Source organism: Apostichopus japonicus, chromosome 17 (genome assembly GCF_037975245.1).
Source record: "Apostichopus japonicus isolate 1M-3 chromosome 17, ASM3797524v1, whole genome shotgun sequence".
Classification (NCBI taxonomy): domain Eukaryota; kingdom Metazoa; phylum Echinodermata; class Holothuroidea; order Aspidochirotida; family Stichopodidae; genus Apostichopus; species Apostichopus japonicus.
The window spans coordinates 5,823,343-5,835,524 of record NC_092577.1 but is presented as its reverse complement, the minus strand read 5'-3'; the positions used below and the strand labels follow the sequence as shown (position 1 = coordinate 5,835,524).

General features: G+C 37.1%; 1 protein-coding gene across 3 annotated transcripts in view; it reads right to left on the bottom strand.

Moving 5' to 3' along the window:
- LOC139984367 (uncharacterized) overlaps positions 1-12,182 on the bottom strand; it is a 45,544-nt gene that overhangs the window by 9,639 nt on the left and 23,723 nt on the right. For all 3 annotated transcript variants that reach the window (XM_071998257.1, XM_071998256.1, XM_071998258.1), the window contains 6 exons: positions 10,639-10,799; positions 9,363-9,529; positions 4,935-5,005; positions 3,702-3,754; positions 1,749-1,923; positions 1,052-1,076 (listed from right to left, as the gene is read on the bottom strand). In XM_071998257.1, coding sequence (XP_071854358.1) covers positions 1,052-1,076; positions 1,749-1,923; positions 3,702-3,754; positions 4,935-5,005; positions 9,363-9,529; positions 10,639-10,799 — 652 coding nt within the window. The remainder of the gene's footprint in view (positions 1-1,051; positions 1,077-1,748; positions 1,924-3,701; positions 3,755-4,934; positions 5,006-9,362; positions 9,530-10,638; positions 10,800-12,182) is intronic.

Below are 12,182 nucleotides of genomic sequence, written 5' to 3'. Positions count from 1 at the left end.
AGTAAATTGAAGTCCATTTTTCCATTTTGTATAATATTCTCCTCACACACTTCACCTCTTCATAGAATCAGATTAATTTTTGAATGAGATGTAATTTTTTGGGTTATAATGGACTTGATTGAGTCTAAAAGATGCTTAACTTTATCAAACTTTAGCTGAGTTTGAGCCACAATTCTCAAATTCAAATCAAACTGCTGTTGTAAGTAATAGCAATTCCTTAGATCATCTGTAACAACGGTTTTGCTAATAGAAAAAATCAGAAAAAAATCAGAAATTTTAGTCACTTTTACTGCTCTGGTTTGCACTTTTCTCTGAATTTCATCGATAACTAGAACAACAGACTTTTAACTAAAACTTCTGACCAAGCTTCTATGAGTATTGGTTGAAGTAGCAACTTCTTGAGCTTCAAATGTCATGCTAATGTTGTTGTATGCCCATTGGTTTCACGGTTTCATTTACCTATTTATACCTCATTTACTCCCTACCGGCTTCATTTCCAAATTTATACGGCATTACCTCCCTACTGGTTTCATTTACCTCTTTATATGGTGTTTCCTCTATTCCGGTTTCATTTACCTATGTATAGTGTTTATTCCTTTCCGGTATCATTTACCTCTTTATATAGCATTTACTCCCTTCCCGTTTCATTTACCTATTTATACGGCATTGATTCCCATCTGGTTCATTCACCTAGTTATACAGCGTTTATTCCCTACCGGTTTCATCTACCTATTTATATGGTGTTTACTCCCTTCCAGATTCATATAACTAGTAATCCAGCGTTTATTGCCTACTAGTTTCATTTACCAATTTATACGGCGTTTACTCCCTTTCGGTGTCATTTACCTATTTCTACAATCCTATTCCCTTTTAAGTTTCATGCTACATTTGGCTTTATTATTCTCAGGTATTAGTCACCTCTATGAATAATCAAGAAACCTACCATGACAACAACAAGCATTCTCAACAGTTGTCACACCACTGAGGAATTGCTATCATTTCAAAAATATTTGGTAATGAGTAAAATGGATAGATTTTAGAATTGACTTACCTTCTGATTCCCAAACAGGTTGCCTCTGTAAAAAAGAAATGATGAAAAACAATCAATACTGGTTAGAGACATAAATTATGGAGTCAAACTGATAAAGCAATGCTGTTAAAGTAAAGTAAAATTTATTGATATTCATCATAAAATGACAATATAATAAAATGGACTACAGCATCTCAAAAATAGGTTAAAAAAAGTTATCTATGTATCATACCATTCAAAGTCTTAATACTTCTAGGTAAAAATGATCGCCTAAACCGTTCTGTCCGCATACGTGGGATCGTGTAAAATCTACGTGGTTTCATGTAAAAATCAAAGAGAGGGTGATCGGAATCCTCGACTATAGAAGAAGCACACTGACATATTACACCATCAATAAAATCATCCGTGATGGTAGAATACAACTTGATGGATTTATTGAAGTAGTCTAATTGTCCTTTAGAACAGGATAATAACAAAACTGGGCCACAGTGCACAAGGAAAGACAACACCATTGTCTGAAAAAGCCAAAGCTGAGTTTATCAAAATCTAAGCCAAAGCCAGCGAGCCTACGAATACAATATAATCTCTGTTTAGCTTTTGATGCCATATTGTTCACATGGGTATTCCAAGTAAGCGACCTGCTCTTGGGAGGTTCTCGCTGACTGTTTTGGAAGATGACAAAGAGTTTAATTCTTAGGGTATTAGTGAAGTTTCTTACCGGCCCAGAAACCTGTGAAGCACTTTCAAAGTCATCGTCGCTCATCAGGCCTCCGCCCCCACCGCCACGTTGACTTCCAGGTGCTGCTCCAAAGCCACTGCCACCACTGCTACTCTCAATACTGGTAAAACCTCCAAAACTACGCACATCACTGCTCCCATCACCCTTGATGACCCTGAAAGTAAAAATATATTTAAACGTAATTCATTATTTATTAATTCATTTAGGAGTGTTTAGCTCAGTGGTTAACGCCGGTGCCCTTCAATCATAAGGTCCCAAGTTCGAGTCACTCCAAGATTAATGCATGTCGTCCAGTTACAGAGTTGTTGACAATTTATAATCATGGACGTTAAATATGAATCTGAGAGACTGACTTCGGTCATCTTGCGGCTTTGATAAGCCTATGAGGCTTCTTTGCGAGTTCCTGCTTGCAGGAGGATCTAAAAGTACATACAACATACATATTATCTGAGTTTAGGCATACTGTATGTCCACATTCCTCCATTACCGGTCATTGCTCGTCATTGATGGTTAGTTAGAGAGCGTTGTGGTCATGTGGTTAAGGCAGTGGACTTGTGATCTAAGGTTTGCAGGTTCGAGTCCTGGCCTGATCATTACATTGTGTCCTTAACCTTAAGCAAGACAATTTGTCTCCATTACCACTCTTCAACCAGGTGTATAAATGGGGCCCTGTGAGATAAACTGTCAATTGGGTGCTGCCTAACTGCTGCAAAACGTCAGGCCGACTTACTTTTACACATTCCCTTACAAAGGCTCTCTAGTGGATAAGCAGTTTGCTAACAGTTTTATTTTATTTTGATCTTTATAAATCCCTCAATATTATTAATATTATTAATTAGGAGTAGAAATCAGAGGTTGATGAGGGATAAATCTATCGTCTACAATTTTCATTAGTAAAGTCATCGTTTTTTCCAATCATCTTATCATTACTTTTTTGTAAATTTTTAAAAGTGAGCACGAGTTAGGGGGAAATAATTTGGGGGACAAATTTATATCTACAGTTTGATTAACAATAATGAAATATTGCATTTGTGTTTTAGTTTATTTTATGCAGAAGATAAATTTCCATGACTTTCCATATTTTTAATTTCTTTTTAAAGGGGGGGGGGGGGGTCTGGGGAGGCATTAATAGTAATGTTCTATAATTTGTTAATCAAAAAATAAATATAAAATGTGTAAAGTTAATGCTACATTTCTCTGTGTTTATGTAGAAATTTGGCCGATATTAAAACCATTTTTAACATATAAATTTTTGGTCATGGTAGAAAAATTAAAACAGAACAGAGGATGGTGGAAATCTCTTGTGGTGTCGAAATGGTAGCTAGGCGAATGAAGAGAGTCACACCAGTGTTAATTTGGAGAGCTGAGTATTCTCAGGAAAGGAAAACAAATCCAACTTCTGAGACAAAGAAATATTTCTGAGGTATGTATTAAGAATTGAAATGAAGAGAAAATATAATATATATATATATATATATATATATATATATATATATATATATATATATATATATATGTATATATATATATATATATATACAGTAGTATAAAGTTCAGTAATAGCAGTATAGTGCTCAATACAACTGGTGCATAGCTATATAGATATATGTTTAATCACGCTATTCCATTGCGTTGCAACTCAGAGTTTCACGCACACAAAGAAGCCTCCCTGACAGCGCCTAAAGGAAATAATCATCATTGCAAGATTCAGTTGCCTGATTGTCGCCGCAGTGAAAAGATCTCAATGTGTGTTTATACATATATCTATATATCTTTAGCACGACTTTGAATAAGACCCTTGTTATGACTAAAATATCAGGCCCCCTAAATGTTACATATTTATAAACCAAACATACAATTCTTACCAAAATCAGAAAATGAAGAAAAAATAACATTCCAACTAGGCTACAGGTGATTGGGAGGTTAACATACCTTGCACAAGTGTTGCACATAGTGACTTTAACATCTGGTCCCTTTGACATTTTCTGTAAAATGAGCAAAAATATTAAAAGGCAGATTAACATAAACCATCCACAATAAAGACCGATCCTTAGAATTAGGTTAGCGTGAAGGTAAAAGAAAATAGAACTAACATTATGTTCATATCAAATGCATAATCTGGTCTTTGATATTTCAATACTGAAATATTATTTACCATTTAGATTAGTCCATTTTATAATTTTATACATGCACACTACATCGGTTCATGCATTTTTATGCAAATTCACAAAATTTTACACTATTTGTAGTCCAGTCCAGCCTTTGGCACTAGTGTGGTCCAACCTATGGTTCACAACTTCCACATTTAGTTAGATCTAGTACAAGGTTTGGCACATCAGTTTAAAATTTCCATTGTATTTTTATGCATGTGGCTGAATAAATCATCTATCAAAGGTCCAGTCTAAAGTTTATGACTTCAACATTTAGTTAGATCAAGTCCAAGGTTTGGCATATCAACATTATGGTCCAGTCTTAAGGTTTGTAACTTCTACATTTAGTAAGATCAAGGTTTGGCACAGCAAGATTATGGTCAAGTCTAAAGGTTTGTAACTTCTACATTTAGTTAGATCCAGTCTAAGGTGTGGCACATCAATATTATGGTCCAGTCTAAATGTTTTTAACTTCAACATTAACTTAGATCCAGTCCAAGGTTTGGCATGTCAATATTATGGTCCAGTCTAAAGGTTTGTAACTTCTACATTTAGTAAGATCAAGGTTTGGCACAGCAAGATTATGGTCAAGTCTAAAGGTTTGTAACTTCTACATTTAGTTAGATCCAGTCTAAGGTGTGGCACATCAATATTATGGTCCAGTCTAAATGTTTTTAACTTCAACATTAACTTAGATCCAGTCCAAGGTTTGGCATGTCAATATTATGGTCCAGTCTAAAGGTTTGTAACTTCTAAATTTAGTATGATCCAGTCTAAGGTTTGGCATATCAATATTATGGTCCAGTCTAAGGGTTTGAAACCTCTACATTTAGTTAGATCCAGTCCAAGGTTTGGGACATCAATATTGTAATTAGTCCAGTTCAAGGTTTTACACTTCAAAACTGTGGTCTTCCCATCATTGAAACTGTCTGTTGACTGATCTTCTCAACCAGACTTGGATTCAGTAGGATAACATAGTATTTGTTTTTTTTTTTTTGCTTCCTTTTATACTGACCTTTTTCTTGACCTTTTGACCTGATGATTTGACATTGCCAAGTCCTTCATCCATGAGTTCATCAGCATCCTCTGTGAGGAAGAAAGACGGACCAAAAAAAAAATCAAACTTCACAGTATGAAATGTATCCCGAAAGGTAATGAGGGCGGTATTGAAGAACTTAGCATGCATAGACTATGGATGTGTGACCTGATAAATTCACTTTGGCTTTGAGTACAACGTTTCTGCATGCTGCCGTGTTGGACTAAGCTAACTGTAATAGTCACTACCGGGTTTGCAATCCATGTTATAGTCATTGCCCACTTTGCAACCTGGGGTCCCCCTCACAATTTTGCAAGGTAAGAGTGACTCCAGAGTTTTCCCTTTTGGGAAACCCAAAAGGGTTCCGTTCATGCCCAGTTCAAGGGGTTTTATGCGAGAAGAGACCATCAAGTACAACTGAAAAATCAATTGAACCATTTGGAAGTAGTTGAAAATTTTCCATAATTGGGGAAAACTTTTTAAAGATCTCAAGTTCCCAAAAATTTGATAACCAGTTTCAAAGCTACGAATCCCAAAGGCAGTAGTGCAGAATGAGTGCGGGCGCTAAAAGGTGACCAGATGACCACCGTACTCTTGATATGAAAGAGTAAGAACTAGTGAGACATTGTGAGGAGATAGCTAAGTGAGGGAGTGAGTGAGCGAGGCAGATTCAAATATTTGAATGGAAGTTTGTTAGGCAGTAACATATGACCAGACATTCTCATACTACCAGTTTTTAGGAGTGTTACTATTGCTCAGTGGTTAACACTGGTGCCTTTCAATCATAAGGTCCAAAGTTCGAGTCACTCCAAGATTAATGTATGTCGTCCAGTTACAGAGTTCTTGACAATTGACAATTCATAATCATGGACGTTAAATATGAATCTAAGAGACTGACTTCGGTCAGCTTGCGGCTTTGATAAGCCAATGATGACTTCTTGCGAGTTCCTGCGTGCAGGAGGATCTAAAATACATACTAAACATACATACATACATACATACTCATACAGTAACACAATCGGCCATACCTGCCTCAGTATACACACATAGTGGCAAGAAACATCTACTAAGGGAGCATGTCAAAACCACCACCCGACAGATTCCGCTGGGTAAATTCTATCCCATTGTGCTGCTCATGCATATTCTCTAAGCTCTACTGCTGGTTTCATGAGATGTCAGGCAGTGAGGACAACAAACATTACAAAAAGGACTCCGTAGCAACTTATCTTGACATACATATACTGGAGTGCAGCTGTGCAGGTAGAGGGATTAAACCTCTCGACAAGAACAGACACAGTCATTAAAGGAGACCATCACATCACCTACAGACCTGCTTAATACTTCAAACAGTCAAATTCTAAAATCAGTTTTTATTCTCTTTTTTTGATACAAAATCAGGATTTTAGGATGACAATGTGTATCAGGAAAATAATTTTTTAAACAGAGAGATGAAACAAAAGAATTATAATTGTGATAACTGAACAATAACCAATACCTATGAAAAGTAGCTTCTGTACCCAAAATATACGTCAAAGTACAGTACTGGTAGGTTGTAACCTTTGCAAGGATTAAACTTCTTTTTCTTGCGCTATGCTATGCCACTGACTTTAGGGATGTCCAAGATGGTTTCAATGGAATTTGAATTATTCAACAACAAAAATTGGGCAAAGAGTAAAACTTGAAATGGATTCAGTGAAAGTGATCAACTGTATAAAAGAAACAATGCTTAAAACAAAAAAATGTGCTACAGTTATCTTTGGTATCACATTAAATACTGTATCTCAGTAACATGAATTAGCATATGAACAGCAAAAGTGTGTAACCAATATATTTTGGTAAATCACACTCCAATCTGCACATGTCGAGGCAAAGACCCCTCTGACGCTGAGAGGAGATCTGTCACAAGGAAACATGCCTTACTAAGTTCACATCACTACTAACCAGCGACGTAGCCAGGAATTTGAAAGGGGGGGAGCACTTTTTGCGATTGATATGGATTTTCAAAGTTGTAGGCATGACTATCTGAGCGGAGCGCCACCATCGGTTGGCGTGGAGCGTACAAGAAAATTTTGGGGTTTACAAACCCCCCAGATGGCCGGAAACGGCCCTTCCCTAGTGTTCATTCTGGTTCCCTGGCCTCTTGCTAACTTGAGACACCTCATTCAATATCACTTTTAAACCCAAAAAACAAACGAGTTAAAATAGTACGTAATTCAATAATACATAATGTATTAAAATTAGCAAGTAACACAAGGGCGGCGGAAGCACTTTTAATCTGGGGGGGGGGGGGCACCGACGTCAAAGGGCACTTTGCAGAAATTCGATTGGACTGATGCAGCCTGATATTTAGTACCCTTTATAAATCTTATTGTATTATCTTATTTGCGTATACACATCACTCCATCAACCCCCCCCCCCCCCCCCCCCGTCTTAGTAGTCTTACTTTTCAACTTCTGATACTTGTAGATACAAAGATAGGCCAGAAATGTCTTTGATACAACCATAGCCAGTATTGTCTTTGATACAACTATAGCTAGTAAATGTTTATCGAAAAGGCTGTTTTGGAACTTGGAATGCCGATCGTGACAACAACAGGCAACAAAGTGCTGCAGCTCTATACATATAAAGTCTGTTAATCAACGATAGGCTTATTTAACTGTGGAATGTTCTCAACTGAAATTTTATCTGCGTAAACAGGTTCTTAGGTAGATGTTAAAAAACTGACAAGATCGTATACTTGTCTTTTTCGGCGGGTAGAGTATTGAATGAAACGGCACGCGATATGAATGACAGCCTAGATGACAGAAGAATAGGTCACCTAATTTAGCCATAATCTTGCTACGTTCATTTCAATAGTTTTTCCTGTCTAGACTCTTCAACTCGTCCAGCAAGCTTATGGATTCGAATTATGGGTCTTTTAATAAAAAAGATAACTTGGCCAAAAAAAGTATAGGCCCAGGCCTACAGTGCTACATACTGGCTACGCCCCTGATAGTTCTAAATCAGGATTAGATCTCTTACTGAAATATCGCTGACCTAATAAGGTGATCAAGAGTACAAGTTTTATGTAGAAAAAGGGCACATTTTTAACCTGAGGAAAAGTGGGGGGGGGGCACTTGCCCCCTGTGCCCCCCGGTTCAGCCGCCCTTGATGGTACATGTACAGAGTAGTCTTACTTTTCAACTTCTGATACTTGTAGATACAAAGATAGTCCAGAAATGTCTTTGATACAACTGTAGCTAGTAAATGTTTAAGTTAGCCTAATAAGAGAAGACGAGAGCTATCCGACGATTGCCATCTGATGCAAATTTCTCAAGTGTTTTCTCAACTGAAATATTATCTGCGTAAACGGGTTCTTAACTACATGTTAAAAAACTGACAAGATCGGATCCTATAGTCTTTTTCGGCGGGTAGAGTGTTGAATGAAACTATCGTGCTACATACTGGCTACGCCCTGATCATATGATATCAGTATCAGCAGATTTTGTTTCCTGTTTAAATTCTTTTACATGTTCTTTTACATAATATATCAGAAAGACAAACATAGTGCTCTTTTACAAGTTTTCCAGTAGGATGATTCTTGTTTATTGTCCAATGTCTGGACTTTAATACATTAGACGAACTTAACTGATGGACAATATAAACTTTCATATTTTGTAATACAGCCAGATATGCAGTGGCCTAAAAACAAATATTGTTATCGCAGTGTATTAGCAGTGTAATAATTATTTATAGGAAGTGAGTATCACGTACGATTGCTAGCTTAGCTTCATAACATGCTGTTCGTGCAACAACTTAGGACGACTCATTGAACCAACGTTGTCGACGTTGTTGTGCATACAGTTCGTGACATTCCATAGAGTGCGGTTAGGTAGGCAATATGTATTTTATAACGCAGTGGCCAACTGTAGGCTTGTAATTGGCTATAAGCTAAATTGAGCTAATTGCATCTGCCAAACTAAGTAAGTAGTTGAATCAGTAGGCGTGAATGTTACTACGATTACAATCGAGTTAACGGAGCTGACGAGTATTCAAGATCAAAAGAGCACTGACAAAATACCATGCTAAAAAAACGAGTTTAAAAAAAAAAAAAATCGACACTGAAAAGGGGGGAGCGGTCGCTCCCCCTGCTCCCCCCCTGGCTACGTCCCTGCTACTAACCTGACAACATGAACAAAAATAAAAAGAATGTTTCTAGTTGCCAGTAGGTCAATTTTCATGTTTAGTCTCTGATTTAATTTTCAATATAATTTTTTTTCTTCTGTTTTCATTTTGTTATCTCTTTTTTGTTTTCTTCGTTTGTTTTTTCTTTGTTTTTTTTCTTTGTTTTATCTTTTTTCTCTTTTTTCTTATTTTTTTTTTTTTTTTTTTTTTTTTTCATTTTTTTATCTTTTCTAATTAACCTACCATATATATCTGTAGCTTCTTCGACCACTGGATCAATGACATCGCCTTCATCTTCTCCAGTGTCCAAGAAAGTCAACGTTTCCACCTCCCGCTGACTGGCGACCAATTCGGCGAGTTCCTTTTTGTGTTCTTTGGATTTCTGTCCCGGTCGAGCTTTCCTCTGTTCTCTAAATAGACATATGAAAAAAATGAAGTAACAATATCTCACCAACATTCCATGCATATCAGATATGAAGTAACAATATCTCTCAAAGCAGATCCATGCATATTGTAATAATGGCGCTACGGTCGAGTGGATAACGGCAGGGGCATTTAAAAGCAATGAATCCTAGCATCTGGGAGGTTGTGGGTTCAATCCTAAAGCGATATGAGTCTTCTTTTTTTTATCCCAGGTAAAATCAATGAGTTTCCTATCTGGAATGGTCATTCCAAATTGTAAAGAAAAATTGTAAATGAGTTAAGACTGTAAATTGGATATCCACCTGAGCAGCAGTGTATGTAGTACGCCTTTCATCTTAGAGCTCTGCTAAACTGCTTAGCATCATAAAAACAACTAACCTTCAAGGCTGATTGTTGTTGTGATTGTTGTTGTGGGAAAAATCTATCAAAAACAAACCAGGAACAGCTGGCTTCAAAACTGATCAAAAATACCATACCACTATAGTACTTACTTTTCTTCTCAAAATATTGTGCACTACTAAATGGCATAACTGCAATCAGCATTGTTATATCAAAAATATATCACCCAAAAAACTTTTGAAACAAGATAGTTTGATTTAAAAAAGAAAACTACAAAGATGATGTTTATCGAACATGCAGGGTGAGACAAATTATGCAACACCTAACCTCGATTTTCCAGTCTTCAATAAATAAATCAGTAAATTACAATTACAATTATAATCATAATTATATCGAGAGCGCAATGGCCAATTGGCTAAGACATCGGACTTGTGATCCAAGGATTGCTGGTTCGATTCCTTCCTAGTTTATTACTTAGTGTCCTTGGGCAAGATGCTTTATCTCACTTGCCTCTCTGCACCCAGGAGTTAAATGGGTGCCTGTGAGGTAACCTGTCATTGGGTGCAGTATATAACTGCTGCCGACTGGAGGGATTGTCTCTGGGACAGGTTATTATTGACCAGGGGGTAATATAACATCTGTAAAGTGCTTTGAGGCATATCGCTGGTATAAAGCGCTATATAAAAATCAAATATTAAATTATTAAATCAATCGGATAAAATAAATAATGAATGAAATAATTTAATAAATCACTTACACTGCAGTTTCCTGTTCCTCCTTGTCTGTTTTTTCCTCCTGGCTGGTCTTCCTGCCGAGGGTTTTGGTAGATAGCTCTTCCTTCATTAACGTCTCCTCTTGCTGTTGACTGGTCGGTCGGGGCTGGTCTGATTCAGCTGGCATTCTGGAGGCCGACTCTTCCTGTGAAAGGGAAAATCGATATAAATAACCATCATAATAATTATAATAATCGGCAGTTATTTTTACGGCGATTAAGCGACCAAAAATTTGGGAGAAACCGGCAAGGGCTTATGGATTACAACTCTCCCTAGATTTGGTAGAGTGTCGTGTTATAGTGCCAAAATATAATAATATTGTCAACATACAGCTGTAACAAACATGTGAAAATTGATACGTGCTGTGATGGCGGCTTATGATCAAGGGAAGATTACTAACCTGACCTGGCCTGACCTGTTAGCTGGGAATGTAATAAATGCTACGGTAAGTATTATTTGATTGGGGTTAGGCCAAAGTTCAACATCTCTGGGTTTGTGATGTATAAGAATGTATTAGAAGGAGATTTAATGTGCAATATAACTGTCCATGTGGATTAACATGCATAGTAAATGCTAAGTACTACATCCAGTGCCGTAGGTGATATCGATGAAAAATTTCAGTTGGAAATCTAAGCCACCCCCCTCCCCCCCCCAACCACTGCCAAATGAAAATGTAAGGAAGGTTTATTTTAACTTTTGAAGTCTTCTCCCCTGTCATTTTGCATGAAGTGAAACTAGGCAATTGCATTGATAAACATATTATATTTGCAGTACGTGTTGTAAAGGCTTCATACAGTAATTAAGGATTCAATCTATTGTGTGTCCTCTTCTTAGATTGGGGGGGGGTGGGGATGGGCAGGGGGTGTAATAGGTAGAACTAACCATCCAATGCCTTTACATCAGTATAAAAAAAATTAATCAAACTCCACGGTCTTCATGGTCTTCCCTTTTCACTTTTCACTTCAGAGTGGAGGTGGTATGGGAGAGGGGATATATGGGATGAAGGTTATGGGGTAAGGGGGGGTATGAAATAGGTAAAATTATCTATTTTATTCAAATCACTATGCCACCAGTGTTCGTATATAAAATAGATGACATAATCCATTCCCCATCATGATCTGTCAAACCATCTCACATAAAAATTGCTGTCAAAAACATTTGGCTGGTGCCATAAAAATACCATAAAAATACCTCAAATGCCATGCTCAATAATACTGTGCGTTGATTGGATCATAAAAGACACACAAGTAAAAACATTATAATTGTTACACGTTACACTGTTTAGTGGTTTTTATGAGCTTTTAGGCAAATGCTTGCAGAGATTGGCAGCACGGTCCGCCCAGCTGTGTGAGACTGAGGTTCGAGGCAGATAAGGTTTCAGCCATGTGAGATTACTATTTTTTTTTATTAATTTAGTTATCGTTTCTCGGTCTGGCATTATGACAGTATTCAGGCACAGGATTATGGGCATACATGTCTGTATTTATGTTACCTTAGGATAGCTGCTACTTATAGGGCAAGCTTGAAA